This window comes from Dysidea avara, chromosome 5, assembly GCF_963678975.1.
Source record: "Dysidea avara chromosome 5, odDysAvar1.4, whole genome shotgun sequence".
NCBI classification, from domain to species: domain Eukaryota; kingdom Metazoa; phylum Porifera; class Demospongiae; order Dictyoceratida; family Dysideidae; genus Dysidea; species Dysidea avara.
Window position 1 is genome coordinate 20498756 of NC_089276.1, and position 15292 is coordinate 20514047.

Consider the following 15292-nt stretch of genomic DNA (forward strand, 5'->3'; position numbering starts at 1 on the left):
CAGGAAAAGCTATTGTACAGTTCCACAATGTTCTGTTTATGGTACAATTTGTTTTTGTGTGCTTACAACTGCAACTAGCAGTCAGGTAATTTTAGTGCAATGGACCTTGCTCTATACGTAACTGAAGTCAAGCGATTCTTACTCAGATGTGTATGTATATTGATTATAATAGTATATTGTCTCTATTGTTTCAACACTTGAAGAAAGAGGAACAAAATTACAAAAACACACACAGACTGTGATCACGCATGTTATTACACACAAAACTGTTACTGATATAAGCAAAATAATGTACCTATGTAGTTATGTTCATGTGTAACAATTGTGTTATTGATTGATGCTTTATTCGTGATGATCTTGAACTTCGACTGGCTGCTGATTGTTAATATTTTGATAATCTGTATGAGTTGATACAACCATATATGCATTAGCATCTGTAATTGTTCAAGTATACAAATACATAAACATGTACAATGAAGCCACCTAACTTCAAATGCAGACTAGGGAAGTAGAGATTAAATGTAGCAACCTTATTTCATTACCTTTTATTTCTATGACTCCAACTATAAAGCTTTGTTTTCTTGATACAATACTTCCATTTTTTTGTTGTACTTTTTTTGTAATAAGTTTGGGGGATGAACCCATACGTATATACCACATCAAAGATGTATTAAAAACTGAATATATGTGTGCCTCAACTATTAAGAAATTACAAGTTTTGCTCAGTTTTCAGCTATGTGTGTGTGTGCACAGCATTAACATCAACAACAAAAAGAACAGCATAAAAGCACCTCTGCAGTTAAACCACTTGCTGATACAGAATTACAAACATACTGGGTATGTGATAGTCAGTGCAAGAAACCATGCATTGACACCGTCAACACTCACATCTTAGATATAACTTAATTACGTATATCTGTGCATTATAATCTTGTACGATTTTTGCATAGTAAAACAAATAAATAAATAAAATTAATGTTTCAAACAAAGGAGGAATAAGGTTGGTCCATGATGCATGCATATATTCTAGCTATTGTGGTAGGTAAAAGGTATGTCTCTGGCTTAACCATTGTAAAAAATTAGGTTGAATATATATGTATATATATATATAATTATATTGAAAAAAACTATCTATGTAACTGTTGAAAGTATTTTGGATTGCACTGATAGAATGCTCAGGCTTGATTGTACTTATCCAATAATTTCAATACATACAAGTACAAGGAAAAATAGAAATCAAAGAAATAAACAGTAGTGATTTTGTCTGAGAACGCACCCCAAATATCAATTACTGAAATGGTGAAGTGACCATTATGCTTCATTTTCAGCTATGGGTACACATGCTGCATTACAAATGAAAGACCTCTGCAGTCACAATGGAAAACTTTGATGATTCCTGTTACAAACATGTACAGGGAGCCATCACGAATGCGCTACCACAAATTTACACCTTGCGCTCTCAGTAAAGATAAATGGGACGCAAAGGGAGGACACAGGCATGAATCATGCATTGAACGAACAGAATGACAAAATACATCTGTAGGGCTGAAGCAAAAGTTCATAACCCTATAATTGGCTGTTACTGAGTTTACACTTGCTTGTAGGCACCAATCAGGCAATCGTGTCAGCAGAATATTCCTGTGAATAATTTGGATCAATCTGTACTTTTGGAAGCATTTCAGATCATGTCGAAGGCACTTTTGGGCTTGTAACCAATACTGCAAAGGCTATTGTGAGGATGGTTTTAGGGTAATATTTTTGGCTAAAGCTTAATGATCCCCACTATTGTAATATGAATGGGTAGGCTTTTTTTTATTTTGGCAAAAAGTGCATGTATGATGCATGCTGAGGGGTAGCCAATGTCTTGGGACTCTCATACACTATCTGAGAAATCCATTAATATTTAGAAATCTCAAATCTTGAACCACAAACAAAATAGGTTATTCTTGTTTCTGTCCATTCATGAGTTCAATTACAGCTGCCGCTCTATACAACAATTCAAATTGACAGTGCAAAGTCTCTTTTGAAGCTCCTGTGATCCCCTGTCAGTTACTGTCTTAGGTGTATTATTAGCAAAAAGAATTTAAATTAAAAGCATCACAATAAAAATGAAATTAGAATTATATAATAATTTTATTTACAAATACAGAATTTTTTTAAAATATTGGGCTCTCATACACCATGTTGGGCTTTTGCGTGGGCGTTGGCTACCCCTTGATCCATATACCATACAGGACCACTGTAGATGTGGATATGCAAGTGGTGGCCAAAAACATGACTTAAAATTTGATAAGTCAATGAAAAACCTTATACAAAGCTCGCAGCAATTAATTATCTAACCCAAAACACCGAAGCTGTGAAAAAGGGTGCAGCCGCCAAAAAAGCCTGGGTCAAAAACAAGTGAAATCAAGATGGCAGTCAAGAATGATGTAAATGTCAATACAGCTTGGCTGTTTTGTTATTTTCTTTTTGCAATTGCATTCACCAAAGCTGACCAAGAGGCCAGTTTTGAAGATCCAATTGTCTTTTTCTGGAAGATAAAGATTGTATATGACTATGTGAATATTTTACACAGTTTTTTGTTTTGCAACTCTCTACAGGGTGACATGTATTGTGGCTGATTCACAGGGTGACTTGTTTGTTTGTGGATGAGCACTCTACATGGTGACTTGATTGTATCTGATCTCTCTACAAGGTGCCTTATTTGTAGCTGAAATTTTCACAGGGACAGTCCTGATTTTGGATAAGGACTATTAGTGAACAAAATTATGAATACGCTTACAGGTGCTCCAGTTGCTAAGTGGTTTGTTTCAATGTTATCTTGAACTTTATATATACCTGTCCAGTCAGCATGCTATTGTTCTCCCAACAATATTAGCCTGTTGCCAGCTGATACACAACGCAACAGTAATAAAAATTTTGCTTGACAGTCACTATCCCGTAACCTTACCAAAACTCGATTGCATGATTGTTACACACTTATGGTTTTGCACTGTATCTTCATGGTCTCAACCTTGATTTCTTCCAAACCACCATATGGCACTCCTATGATGGTTACGTACATACCAATTTTCAATTGATTTCTTGAAGCAGTCTACCCTGTAGGTGTAGCAGAAGTTTGAACTGCCCAAATTTGTAGGCCCATTAATGAAGATGAAGCAGTGAACAAACAGTACGCATGATGTAGAATAATAATAATACTGTACCAATAGCATGCCATAACCATTTTGTATAACTGTTAGATCCTTAGCATAATCAAGACACACGGTAGTGTGTCGTGCGGCCCAAGAAGTCGGAGCGCAACCCCGTGAGTATATTGACAGGAAGAAAGAAAACGCAATTTTCGTACTTCCGTAGCTCTGTGCTGCCTTGATGAAACAAGACAAATTTTGCTGTGTACATTCCCTCCAACTTCAGCACTCCACATTCCAAATTTGAGCGAAATCGCTTCAGGCATTCCTGAGATATGCGACTTCAAAAATTGGCTTGGTTTCTTCGTTTTTTTTTCTTCTTATTTTTCTTCCTCTTTTCGCACACTTACAAAAACTGCTATAAAACGCGAACGCGTTATCCGATTGCCTTGAAATGTGGCACACAGAAGGGGGGTATAAAGGCGCATCTCGGTACCAACTTTGGCTGGAATACCATAAACAGGCAAAGAGTTATGAGCGATTATGCACGAAAAATAACACCAATATGTTGTCACGCCTATAGGGTAAACCGCGTATGGGAAGAAGCTGACAATTGGTGGGTGAATAGGTTAACTATTGAACCTCAAACCTTTTGTGGTTTGAAAGAAATCGAGATAAAAACCAGGAAGATACAACGAAAAAATCAACAGTGTGTAACAATTACGCAATCGAGATTAGCTAATAAAAAACGACTGCTTGCCACGCCTACCAGATAAACCGCTTGGGGTAATGCTTTGAAAATCGCTGTACAGATGGAGTTATCATCTTAGAAAGGCTCTTCAATGGTGTAGAAGAATCAGACTTAAAGCCACGGAGTTATAACATGAAATCCAACTTGGTGTAGCAAGTGCGAGACCGAGATACTCTAATAGAGCAGTCATCCTAATAGAGCAGTCACCCTGAACAGAATTCAAGAGATCAGTTAGAAATAAGTAACCTGTATAGAGATCAGCTACAAACAAATCACCCTGTAGAGAGTTCAGCTACAAACAATTCACCCTGTTCAGACATCAGTTAGAAGAAGTTTTCTTGTAGAGAGTTCAGTTACAAACAAATCACCCTGTTGAAAGATCAGCTAGAAGATGTCACCTTGTAGATAGTTCAGTTACAAAGAAACCACCATGTAGATAATTCAGCTACAAACTAGTGACACTGTAGATACATCAGCTAGAAGAAGTTACCTTGTAGAGAGTTCAGCTACAAAGAAACCATTCTGTAAAGAGCTCAGCTGCAAACAAATCACCTATACAGAATTCAGCTAAAACAAATCACGCTGTAGAGAGATCAGCTAGAAGAAGTTACCTTGTAGATAGTTCAGCTACAAACAAATCATCCTGTAGAGAGATCAGCTAGAAGAAGTTACCTTGTAGATAGTTCAGCTACAAACAATTCACCCTGTACAGAGCTCAGTTAAAAGAGGTTTCCTTGTAGAGAGTTCAGCTACAGACAAATCACCCTTTAGAGAGATCAGTTAGAAGAAGTTACCTTGTAGATCGTTCAGCTACAAACAGTTCACCCTGTAAAGAGATCAGCTAGAAGAAGTTACCTTGTAGAGAGTTCAGCTACAAAGAAACCATCATGTAGAGAATTCAGCCGCAAACAAATCACGTGTAGAGAGTTCAGCTACAAACAAATCTCCCTGTAGAGAGATCAGCAAGAAGAAGTTTCCTTGTAGAGAGTTCTGCTACAAACAAATCACCCTGTAGAAAGATCAGCTAGAAGAAATCACCTTGTAGAGAGTTCAGCTTCAAAGAAACAATCATGTGAGAGTTCAGGTACAAACAAATTGTCCTGTAGAGAGATCAGCTTGAAGAATTTACCTTGTAGAGAGTTCAGCTACAAAGAAACCATCATGTAGATAGTTCAGGTACAAACAAATCACCCTGTAGAAAGATCAGCTATAGAAGAAATCACCTTGTAGAGAGTTCAGCTACAAAGAAACTATCATGTAGAGAGTTCAACTACAAACAAATCACCCTGTAGAAAGATCAGCTATAGAAGAAATCACCTTGTAGAGAGTTCAGCTACAAAGAAACGATCATGTAGAGAGTTCAGCTACAAACAAATCGGCCTGTAGAGAGATCAGCTAGAAGAAATTATCTTGTAGAGAGTTCAGCTACAAAGAAACCATCATGTAGAGAGTTCAGCTGCAAACAAATCACCTGTAGAGAGTTAAGCTACAAACAAATCTCCCTGTAGAGAGATCAGCTAGAAGAAGTCACCTTGCAGGGAGTTCAGTTACAAAGAAATAAACCATGTAGAGAGTTCAGCTGCAAACAAATCACCTGTAGAGAGTTCAGCTAGAAACAAGTCACCCTGTAGAGAGATCAGCTAGAAACAAGTCACCTTGTAGAGAGTTCAGCTAGAAGAAGTCACATTGTAGAGAGTTCAGCTACAAAGAAACTACCATGTAGAGAGTTCAGCTGCAAACAAATCACCCTGTAGAGAACTCAGCTACAAACAAATCGCCCTGTAGAAAGATTATATAATTAGCTAGAAGAAGTTACCTTATAGGGAGTTCAGCTACGAACAAATCACCCTGTAGAGAGTTCAGCTACAAACAAATCACCATGTAGAGAGTTCAGTTACAAAGAAACCAACATGTAGAGAGTTCAGCTGCAAAAAATCAATCACTCTGTAGAGAGTTCAGCTAGAAAAAGTCACCTTGTAGAGAGTTAAGCTGCAAATAAATCACCCTGTAGAGAATTCAGCTACAAACAAATCACCCTGTAGAAAGATCAGCTAGAAGAAGTTACCTTGTAGAGAGTTCAGCTACAAAGAAACCACCATGTAGAGAGTTCAGCTGCAAACAAATCACCTGTAGAGAGTTCAGCTAGAAACAAGTCACCCTGTAGAGAGATCAGCTAAAAACAAGTCACCCTGTAGAGAGTTCAGCTAGAAGAAGTCACATTGTAGAGAGTTCAGCTACAAAGAAACTACCACGTAGAGAGTTCAGCTGCAAACAAATCACCCTGTAGAGAACTCAGCTGCAAACAAATCGCCCTGTAGAAAGATCAGCTATATAGAAGAAGTTACCTTGTAGGGATTTCAGCTACAAACAAATCACCCTGTAGAGAGTTCAGCTACAAAGAAATCATCATGTAGAGAGTTCAGCTGCAAACAAATCATCCTGTAGAGAGTTCAGCTAGAAGAAGTCACCTTTTAGAGAGTTCAGTTACAAAGCAACCACCATGTAAAGAGTTCAGCTACAAAAAAATCAATCACCCTGTAGAAAGATCAGCTAGAAGAAGTTATCTTGTAGAGAGTTCAGCTACAATGAAACTCCCATGTAGAGAGTTCAGCTGCAAACAAATCACCTGTAGAGAGTTCAGCTAGAAACAAGTCACCCTGTAGAGAGATCAGCTAAAAACAAGTCACCCTGTAGAGAGTTCAGCTAGAAGAAGTAACATTGTAGAGAGTTCAGCTACAAAGAAACTACCACGGAGAGAGTCCAGCTGCAAAAAAATCACCCTGTACTAGAGAACTCAGCTACAAACAAATCGCCCTGTAGAAAGATCAGTTAGAAGAAGTTACCTTGTAGGGATTTCAGCTACAAATAAATCACCCTGTAGAGAGTTCAGCTACAAAGAAATCATCATGTAGAGAGTTTAGATGCAAACAAATCATACTGTAGAGAGTTCAGCTAGAAGAAGTCACCTTTTAGAGAGTTCAGCTACAAAGCAACCACCATGTAAAGAGTTCAGATGCAAAAAACTCAATCACCCTGTAGGAAGATCGGCTAGAAGAAGTTACCTTGTAGAGAGTTCAGCTACAAAGAAACCACCATGTAGAGAGTTCAGCTAAAAACAAGTCACCCTGTAGAGAGTTCAGCTAGAAGAAGTCACATTGTAGAGAGTTCAGCTAGAAGAAGTCACATTGTAGAGAGTTCAGCTACAATGAAACTCCCATGTAGAGAGTTCAGCTGCAAACAAATCACCCTGTAGAGAACTCAGCTACAAACAAATATGCAGTGTAAAAAGATCAGCTAGAAGAAGTTACCTTGTAGAGAGTTCAGCTACAACCAAACCACCATGTAGAGAGTTCAGCTACAAACAAAATCACCTGTAGAGTGTTCAGCTAGAAACAAGTCACCCTGTAGAGAGATCAGCTAGAAACAAGTCACCTTGTAGAGAGTTCAGTTAGAAGAAGTCACATTGTAGAGAGTTCAGCTACAAAGAAACTACCATGTAGAGAGTTCAGCTGCAAACAAATCACCCTGTAGAAAGTTCAGCTATGAACAGATCACCCTGTAGAGAGATCAGCTAGAAACAAGTCACCCTGTAGAGAGTTCAGCTAGAAGAAATTACCTTGTAGAGAGTTCAGCTACAAAGAAACCACCATTTAGAGAGTTCAGCTGCAAACAAATCACCCAGTAGAAAGTTCAGCTATGAACAGATCACCCTGTTGAGAGTTCAGTTAGAAACAAGGAATCCTGTAGAGAGATCACCTAGAAGTATCGCCTTGTAGAGAGTTCAGCAACAAACAAATCACCTGTAGAGAGTTCAGCTACAAACAAATCACCCTGTAGAGAGATCAGCTAGAAGAAGTCACTAGTAGAGAGTTCAGCTATAAAGAAACCACCATGTAGAGAATTCAGCTGCAAACAAACACCCTGTAGAGAACTCAGCTACAAACAAATCGCCCTGTAGAAAGATCAGCTAGAAGAAGTTACCTTGTAGGGATTTCAGCTACAAACAAATCACCCTGTAGAGAGTTCAGCTACAAAGAAACCATTCTGTAAAGAGCTCAGCTGCAAACAAATCACCTGTACAGAATTCAGCTACAAACAAATCACCCTGTAGAGAGATCAGCTAGAAGAAATTACCTTGTAGATAGTTCAGCTACAAACAAATCACCCTGTAGAAAGATCAGTTAGAAGAAGTTACCTTGGAGAAAGTTCAGCTACAAAGAAACCATTTTGTAAAGAGCTCAGCTGCAAACAAATCACCTGCACAGAATTCAACTACGAACAAATCACCCTGTAGAGAGATCAGCTATAAGAAGTTACCTTGTAGATAGTTCAGCTATAAGAAGTTACCTTGTAGATAGTTCAGCTACAAACAAATCTCCCTGTAGAGAGATCAGCTAGAAGAAATTACCTTGTAGGGAGTTCAGCTACAAAGAAACCACCATGTAGAGAGTTCAGCTGCAAAGAAATCACCCTGTAGAAAATTCTGCCAGAAACAAATTGCCCTGTAGAAAGATCAGTTAGAAGAAGTTACCTTTTAGAGAGTTCAGCTACAAAGAAACCATTCTGTAAAGAGCTCAGCTGCAAACGAATCACCTATACAGAATTCAGCTACAAACACATCACCCTGTAGAGAGATCAGCTAGAAGAAGTTACCTTGTAGATCGTTCAGCTACAAACAATTCACCCTGTAGAGAGAGCAATTAGAAGAAGTCACCTTGTAGAGTGTTCAGTTAAAAAGAAACTACCATGGAGATTTCTGTAATCAATATATTTGACCGTATTTGCGAAAAGGGGTCTTCCACACACATCCAATTCCGTAAACGTTGGAGACCATAACTCAGTGTTCAAGTAACATATTAACCTGAAAATTTCACCATGTATTCAGCTATAGTGGTGCTCACCACTGCCCACATTTCAAGGCAATAGCACTTTCCAATCTGAAGTTATCAATTGTCAAAGTTGGCAAATTGGATGTGTGTGAAAAACCCCTTTTCGCAAATCCGGTCACATATGTATTATATATATAATTTGTACATTTACTGATAAAATATTTAAAGTACATCTACTTCATCTTTTCTTCTTCCTGTAGTAAAGAAAAAAAACATAGGTTAAAAAAGTCCCAAAGCTGGCCATAGGCCGGCTTTGGGGTATACAAATACAAAAAGAAATGAAATCTAATCCAAAACAGCCAAGCTGTAAAAAAAGTGTGCGGCCCTCAGAAAGGCTATGGTGAAAAAAGATGTGAAATCCAAGGTGGCGGCCAAGAATTGGCTGTGATGGTAGGTTAATGGTAAATATTTTAATAATGACAATTTAGGTAAATTTTGTGAACGACACAAAAATTCACCTGAATTGTCGTTATAAAATTTTTACCATTAACCTACCATCACAGCCATTTCTTGGCCGCCACCTTGGATTTCACATCTTTTTTCACCATAGCCTTTCTGAGGGCCGCACACTTTTTTTACAGCTTGGCTGTTTTGGATTAGATATTATATACACCTCAATCAATTGTGCCTATAAACACACTGATTTTCTCAACATGCTCACTTTATCCTGTAGCTGTGAGCAAAGTTTGATCTTTTTAAGTGAGTAAATGTTCATAACTCTTTGGATATTCATCAGACTTGGTACATTAATTCATTCTTCACTTGTGCCAAATTTCACGGCAATCAAGTTACCTGTTTGCATTTTATAACAATTTTTGCAAAATTTGTGAAAAGAAATCAAGCCCGTGTAGACCTCCAACGGCTTAAGGGAGAAAACACCCTATTATTTTGAATTTCCATATCTCACAAAAATTTAATCTAATTTTCTGTCCTACTTGGAGGACAGCTATAATGGCAATAATGCAAAAATAGTGTGCTTTGGAGAAGGGTGTTTTATTTCTTCCTGTCATTATACCCATGGTGTGGTGTGCTGGAATGCACAACACACTACTGTGTGTCTTGATAAAGTACAGAATATTGCCTGTAGGGGCCTGATAGGGCAAGTACCAGTGCTAGTTTGCAATTATATACAGTGTAGGTAACAATGTAAGTTGCATACATAATTTATATTATGGGAATGGAGCCTTTAATTTTCTCACACAGAATGTTATATAGGTGTTTAACATACCCCCTCTCCTCCAGCGGTAGACACACCTCCCAATAAACAATAGTAGTATAACAAGGAGGGTTATACCTACTCCACCCAAACCGATAGCAACAGTTTCTGCTGTAGATAGATTATTTCCAGAATGCTTCTTATTCTCTAAAATCAAAGTACAAATTTAAACTTCATGGTTAGGCTGACATTGCATGGAAAACTGCAGTGCCAAACAATGTAAAACAAATTTAATTATTTTCTAAAGCATAATAATGTTTGCCTTATGTATTGTATGTGTGGTATATAAAATTGCACCATTTTATCAAATACGTTTTCACTCACATTATACTGGATGTATAGCGGAAAAATTTGGCGGGAGAAAATTTTGGCGAATTGATCATTGACAGAAATTGGCGAATGCATCACATTACTTTTCCCATGCAATTTTATTCTGACAGCGTTGACGAAGGAGCCCTGTGATGTCTACGGGTGAAGTACTACAGTTCAAGCCTCTCATTGGAATCGACATGCTCTTCCTATATAAATAGCTAGCTATAACAAAAACAACATGCACTACTGAGCTCGCTAAGTCAGTAATCAAGACTGGAACGTGCATGGCGAGGCATGTGCATAGTCAGCTGAATTGCCCATCTGTCTGAGCTATTACCTAGTCTAAAACCATGCTGTATTCAATGGGATACTTGCGGAAGACTAACCGCTCACCACTGAAACAATATTCACTCACTGATGAAGAACAGTGTATACTAGCAGATGAGGATCCAGAGTTCGGAAAGGGGGGGTGCACTTTGCTGAAACGTTAGTGAAGAAGAAAAAAAGGTCACAGCAATAGTGGCTGTTCTTTACCAAATGTATTTACTATAAAATATGTGACCGAATTTTGGAAAATCACCCATATGGGTGCATTTGACACCTAACATATTTAATGATCAAATCACAAACTTTATAGTGCTAATCTACTTGTTGATGGTTTTAAGCCATTCTCAATACCTTAAATTACAAGAAAATTCTTGAAATATTTTCAAAACTGTGCCCTGCGCTTATTAGCGACCCACTAAACATGAAAATTCTAATTATTTCATGCGTGCCCATATGGGTGATTTTCCTAAATTCAGTCATATATATATAAATCCTTATTCAGTTCCCATAGCTAAGCTACACTGCCTCATGAACACTGTGACTGCTCGATTAGAGTATCTCGATCTTACATGCAATTAAAAAATAAATAAAATGAGCCCCCCCTTGGATCCGCCATTGAATACTACCATAGATCCTTAGGATTTATGCTAGTACACTTTTAGTGTTTAGAAAAATGGCGAGTAAAATTTTGGCGATTCCATTCATACTCGCCAAATTTGCCAAAATTTTCTCCCACCAAAATTTTCTGCTATATAGTAATTATAACTTATACACAATACTATTGATAATACGTATATCTATGGGATCTGATCACTTTTTCCCTCATATTAAATGTGAAATGAATTTTAGAAATGGGTAAGGTTAAATTACAGAAAGGATTGTCATACTGTATTATACTGTATGATGTACAACTACATAATTATAAACACCAATCGTTATGCTTTTCTTCAAGCAAGTATAGTACACCCCTGTTGAATAAGCATTTCTATGTATAGTTTATTTGGCATGGTTATCATTGAGTAGCTATTTAATAAGTGTTTTCTTTTCTACTAGATACAGTGTGACGCACAAGAAAGAGACTTTTATAAGAAATATTAATTTTTGCAAAACAGAGATAACATTCTGATTGATTTATACATGCCAAATGTTTGCCACAGAAATTTCTCTTCATTGTGCTCATTTTGTCTATATAACTTAATTTAAGTGTCTGTGTTGCAATTTATACCGTACAACAAGGAATTTTGATGGAAGGAAAAGTTTTTTAACAAATGCTCAGTCCAACCACCCACTTTCAATGGTGCTTACTCTGTTAAAGTTGGTTGGGTGCACTAGTGAAGGGTAGTATTTTACACCCACACCTTAAAAGTATTCAAGTACCTCTATATTGATAAGGCTATACCTATTGAAAAGTTGCTGCTTGATTTTTTTTTACAACATAGTGGGTTGGTTGATAGGTAAAAAAAAAAAGTTTCAGACATGTTTACAATTTCTGGTCACATCACAAGCCATATACTGGTATTTCAAGAACAGATCAGTGCATAGGTCAGATTTGAAAAAAAACAAAACAAAAAAATATACTTGACTATCTGCAGAGATATTAAATACTTTTTGGTTACAAATCACAAACACTACTGTACAGTACAGCTCACAGCTAATGTAGCGGGTACTTGTGGCTTTATCGCTAGTGACTCGCATGAAACTTGTGCAAACATACGCGTTCATCTCGAGTACTCACGCATCGCACAAGTATTTAAAGGCAGCTAGCACTGCTGCAGTAATAGTATAATTTTAAATTTGTAATTAGGTATTTGTGTTTAATCCATGTGTTATTTCTCGTTTTACGTAGGAACTGGTGTGCAGATTTGGAGAGGCTAGTCGCTACGTGATATCCACCTACGTAGTTAGCGACAGTTATGTGGAATATTGTTCTTACATGTTTTCACTATTCCCTACTTGTTACAATGCAGTAACCATATAGCTGCTGTTAACTATTTACGTATATATTTCTTTCTTGCAGGTGCTAGATAGTTATCCAACTATGAAGCTGAGCTCTCCTGGATGATGTGATTCTCATAGATGCGAAGCACTTCTCCTGAAAGTCAGCTAAAGGATCGCTGGTAACACAATATTTTTAATGTTGTGTATACATAATGTATCAAACTGTGCTAACAGCAAACCATACTATCTATCTTAATTTCCATATAGCTAAAAATGGTAATAGTTGAGATACTCACCATTATAGTATATAGCTACAAGTGCTAGTTCAACTTCGTACTACCACGGTGTGTCACTTGGGTGAAAAACAATATGCGATTAATAATAAAACGAGGGCTTGGTTACGTAGCTAGCTCTCCACAGCACTTGTGATAGAGTTGAATATACACTGTACTCAGCACCATAGAAGCCGGTACAAGGTTTAATGATGTGCTCTGTAAATTGCAGCTAGTTCATGACCAATCAGCTGGCTTCAACTTATAGGCTGGAAGTTAGTACGTCTTTATCGCTTTGACAGCTAGACGTGCGTACAACCTGCTTGGAATAGAGCAATTAATGCATACAGCAATTTACAGTTATAGTATTTATAGCACACTGATTATAATGAATTAAAACCTTTACTGCAGGCTGAATCGAATGCAATATCGCAAATGCATCGCATTGCGATCTATCGCGGGTACTCGTAGTTTATTTTGTACTCACACTCGCCACAAACTCACGATGCAACCACGATACTCGTAATGTTATCTGTGAGCTGTACTGTACATGTTATTAACATAATTCTGTAGTACAGTAGCTATTAGGCCTGAGCCTATTATGCTTTTAAAATTGCCTATTATGCTTTTGAGCATTGCTCCAAATTTTCCCCTATTATGCTCCAATTATGCCCAGTTATGTCTCGTTATGCTCCAAATATGCTCACATAAATTGTGTCTTGACTGCTCTATTAGAGTATTTAACACATCCGTGATTGTTCTATTAGGATATTTCAATATGCAGTGACTGTTCTATTAGAGTATATCGATCTTTAACTAATCTTTTCTTCACAACGTAGCTGTAAATCTGATTCTTACCATGTTTGCACACTATCTCGTTCTGAATCATGCAAAATAAGCAGAGTTTTAGCCTATCTGGTAACCAATTCAAAAAAATTGTGCCTATTATGCTGGCATTATGCCAATGCTTTTGGCTACCTATTATGCCCCAAATTATGCTGGCATAATCGGCGCAGGCCTAGTAGCTATTCAATGAGCTATAGACAGCATTGAAGTTTTAGTATATAATGGATTTTCTTAGTCAGTGGTGAGGGGCACTGTCTACGCCTACAGATTACGTTACCTTTTGAGATTAAAGTCTTACCACTACCTGTACTATTAGAGTATCTCAATCATTTTGAAACAAGTACAAATTAATGTGTAGGTGTCATGTGTCTTTTTTTTTCTTTTCTCACTTAAAATAAATTCTGTGCAAAATTGGCTTAGTCAAGTCCAAGCAACAACTTTTCAGATATGTATGGCCTAAAGGAGCAAGGTGTCACAGATACACAGTTGGGGTGTTAATGTAACACTGTACTTTGTAGATTATGGATATTTCCTATACGTAACTGCTCATTATGGGAGACAAGTAATGGACAGTAATTAGCTAAAAGCAACATTACTTATCACACTTTGTACTCCTGCAGTAATTTCTTAAGATCATTAACCTTTTGTAATCAAATGAGTTGATACTGTAGTAAATGCAAGTTGAAAATCATTATACAGTAGGTATGGAAGTGAGAAGCTCTTATCAAACGGTATAGTAGTACTATTTAAGTAGGGATTGCCCCAAAAATTTTGCACACCGCCCAAAATTCCGCCTTTGAAAATCATCTTAGAGCAAAAAAAATCCTTTTTATCGAATAGTACTAGTCCTCAATACAGCACTAAATATAACAAAACACTTACAGGTGGACGGATATAGAATTTTTTAAATCACTAAAACTCAAGGTTTAGTCTCACTGCTGCCAGACTGACCACAGTCGCAAGGCTAGAGGCCAAATTAAGCAGCGCATGGCCACCATTTTACACCACAATAACAAACTCACCTGTGGGATGTGCTTGTTGGGGTTCTGACAAGTGTAGGCTCTCTGCACCTTGTTTCTCTTTTATCTTCAATCAGGCTGCTTGTCTTCTTCATCCAACAGAACCATATCAAGTGACATTAATTTCCCTTATCAACACTTTCTTTTAGCAGCATATTCAGACGCCACTGAATTATGGATTTTAGAAGTGCTTCAGTCCTGGTGCTACTATAAGAGATATACTAGCTGATAGATATCTACAACTTAGTGATTGGGATCCCATTTGCAATATTTTTACAACCACACCCATCGAATAAAGATCTAGGTGGACAAAGAATGATAGAGTATGGATACCACACCTCTTAACAGTTTAGCTATTTACTTGACGGTAATCAAGATGACCTCACTCTAGCTAGCTGCACACCCCTTGACTGACTTGAGATACTCTTATACAACAGCATGTGTGATATTCTAATAGAACAGTCACAAGTTACACCACAGCTACCTTTGCTACAACAAAAAAACTAAAGAAACCTCCTTTTTATTGCATAGATCCCTACTTCATTTTTAAATTAACATTTAAAAAAATATTATAATTATATAAAACAATTA

General features: G+C 37.3%; 1 protein-coding gene and 1 long non-coding RNA gene across 3 annotated transcripts in view; one reads left to right on the top strand and one right to left on the bottom strand.

Moving 5' to 3' along the window:
- Nucleotides 1-15292, top strand: part of LOC136256184 (uncharacterized) — a 143910-nt gene that overhangs the window by 98095 nt on the left and 30523 nt on the right. The window lies entirely within an intron of this gene.
- The window catches only part of LOC136256176 (cell adhesion molecule DSCAML1-like), a 46028-nt gene continuing 30871 nt past the window's right edge, over nt 136-15292 (bottom strand). For both annotated transcript variants that reach the window (XM_066049127.1, XM_066049126.1), the window contains 2 exons: nt 10000-10134; nt 136-398 (listed from right to left, as the gene is read on the bottom strand). In XM_066049127.1, coding sequence (XP_065905199.1) covers nt 343-398; nt 10000-10134 — 191 coding nt within the window. In that variant the 3' untranslated portion in view covers nt 136-342. The remainder of the gene's footprint in view (nt 399-9999; nt 10135-15292) is intronic.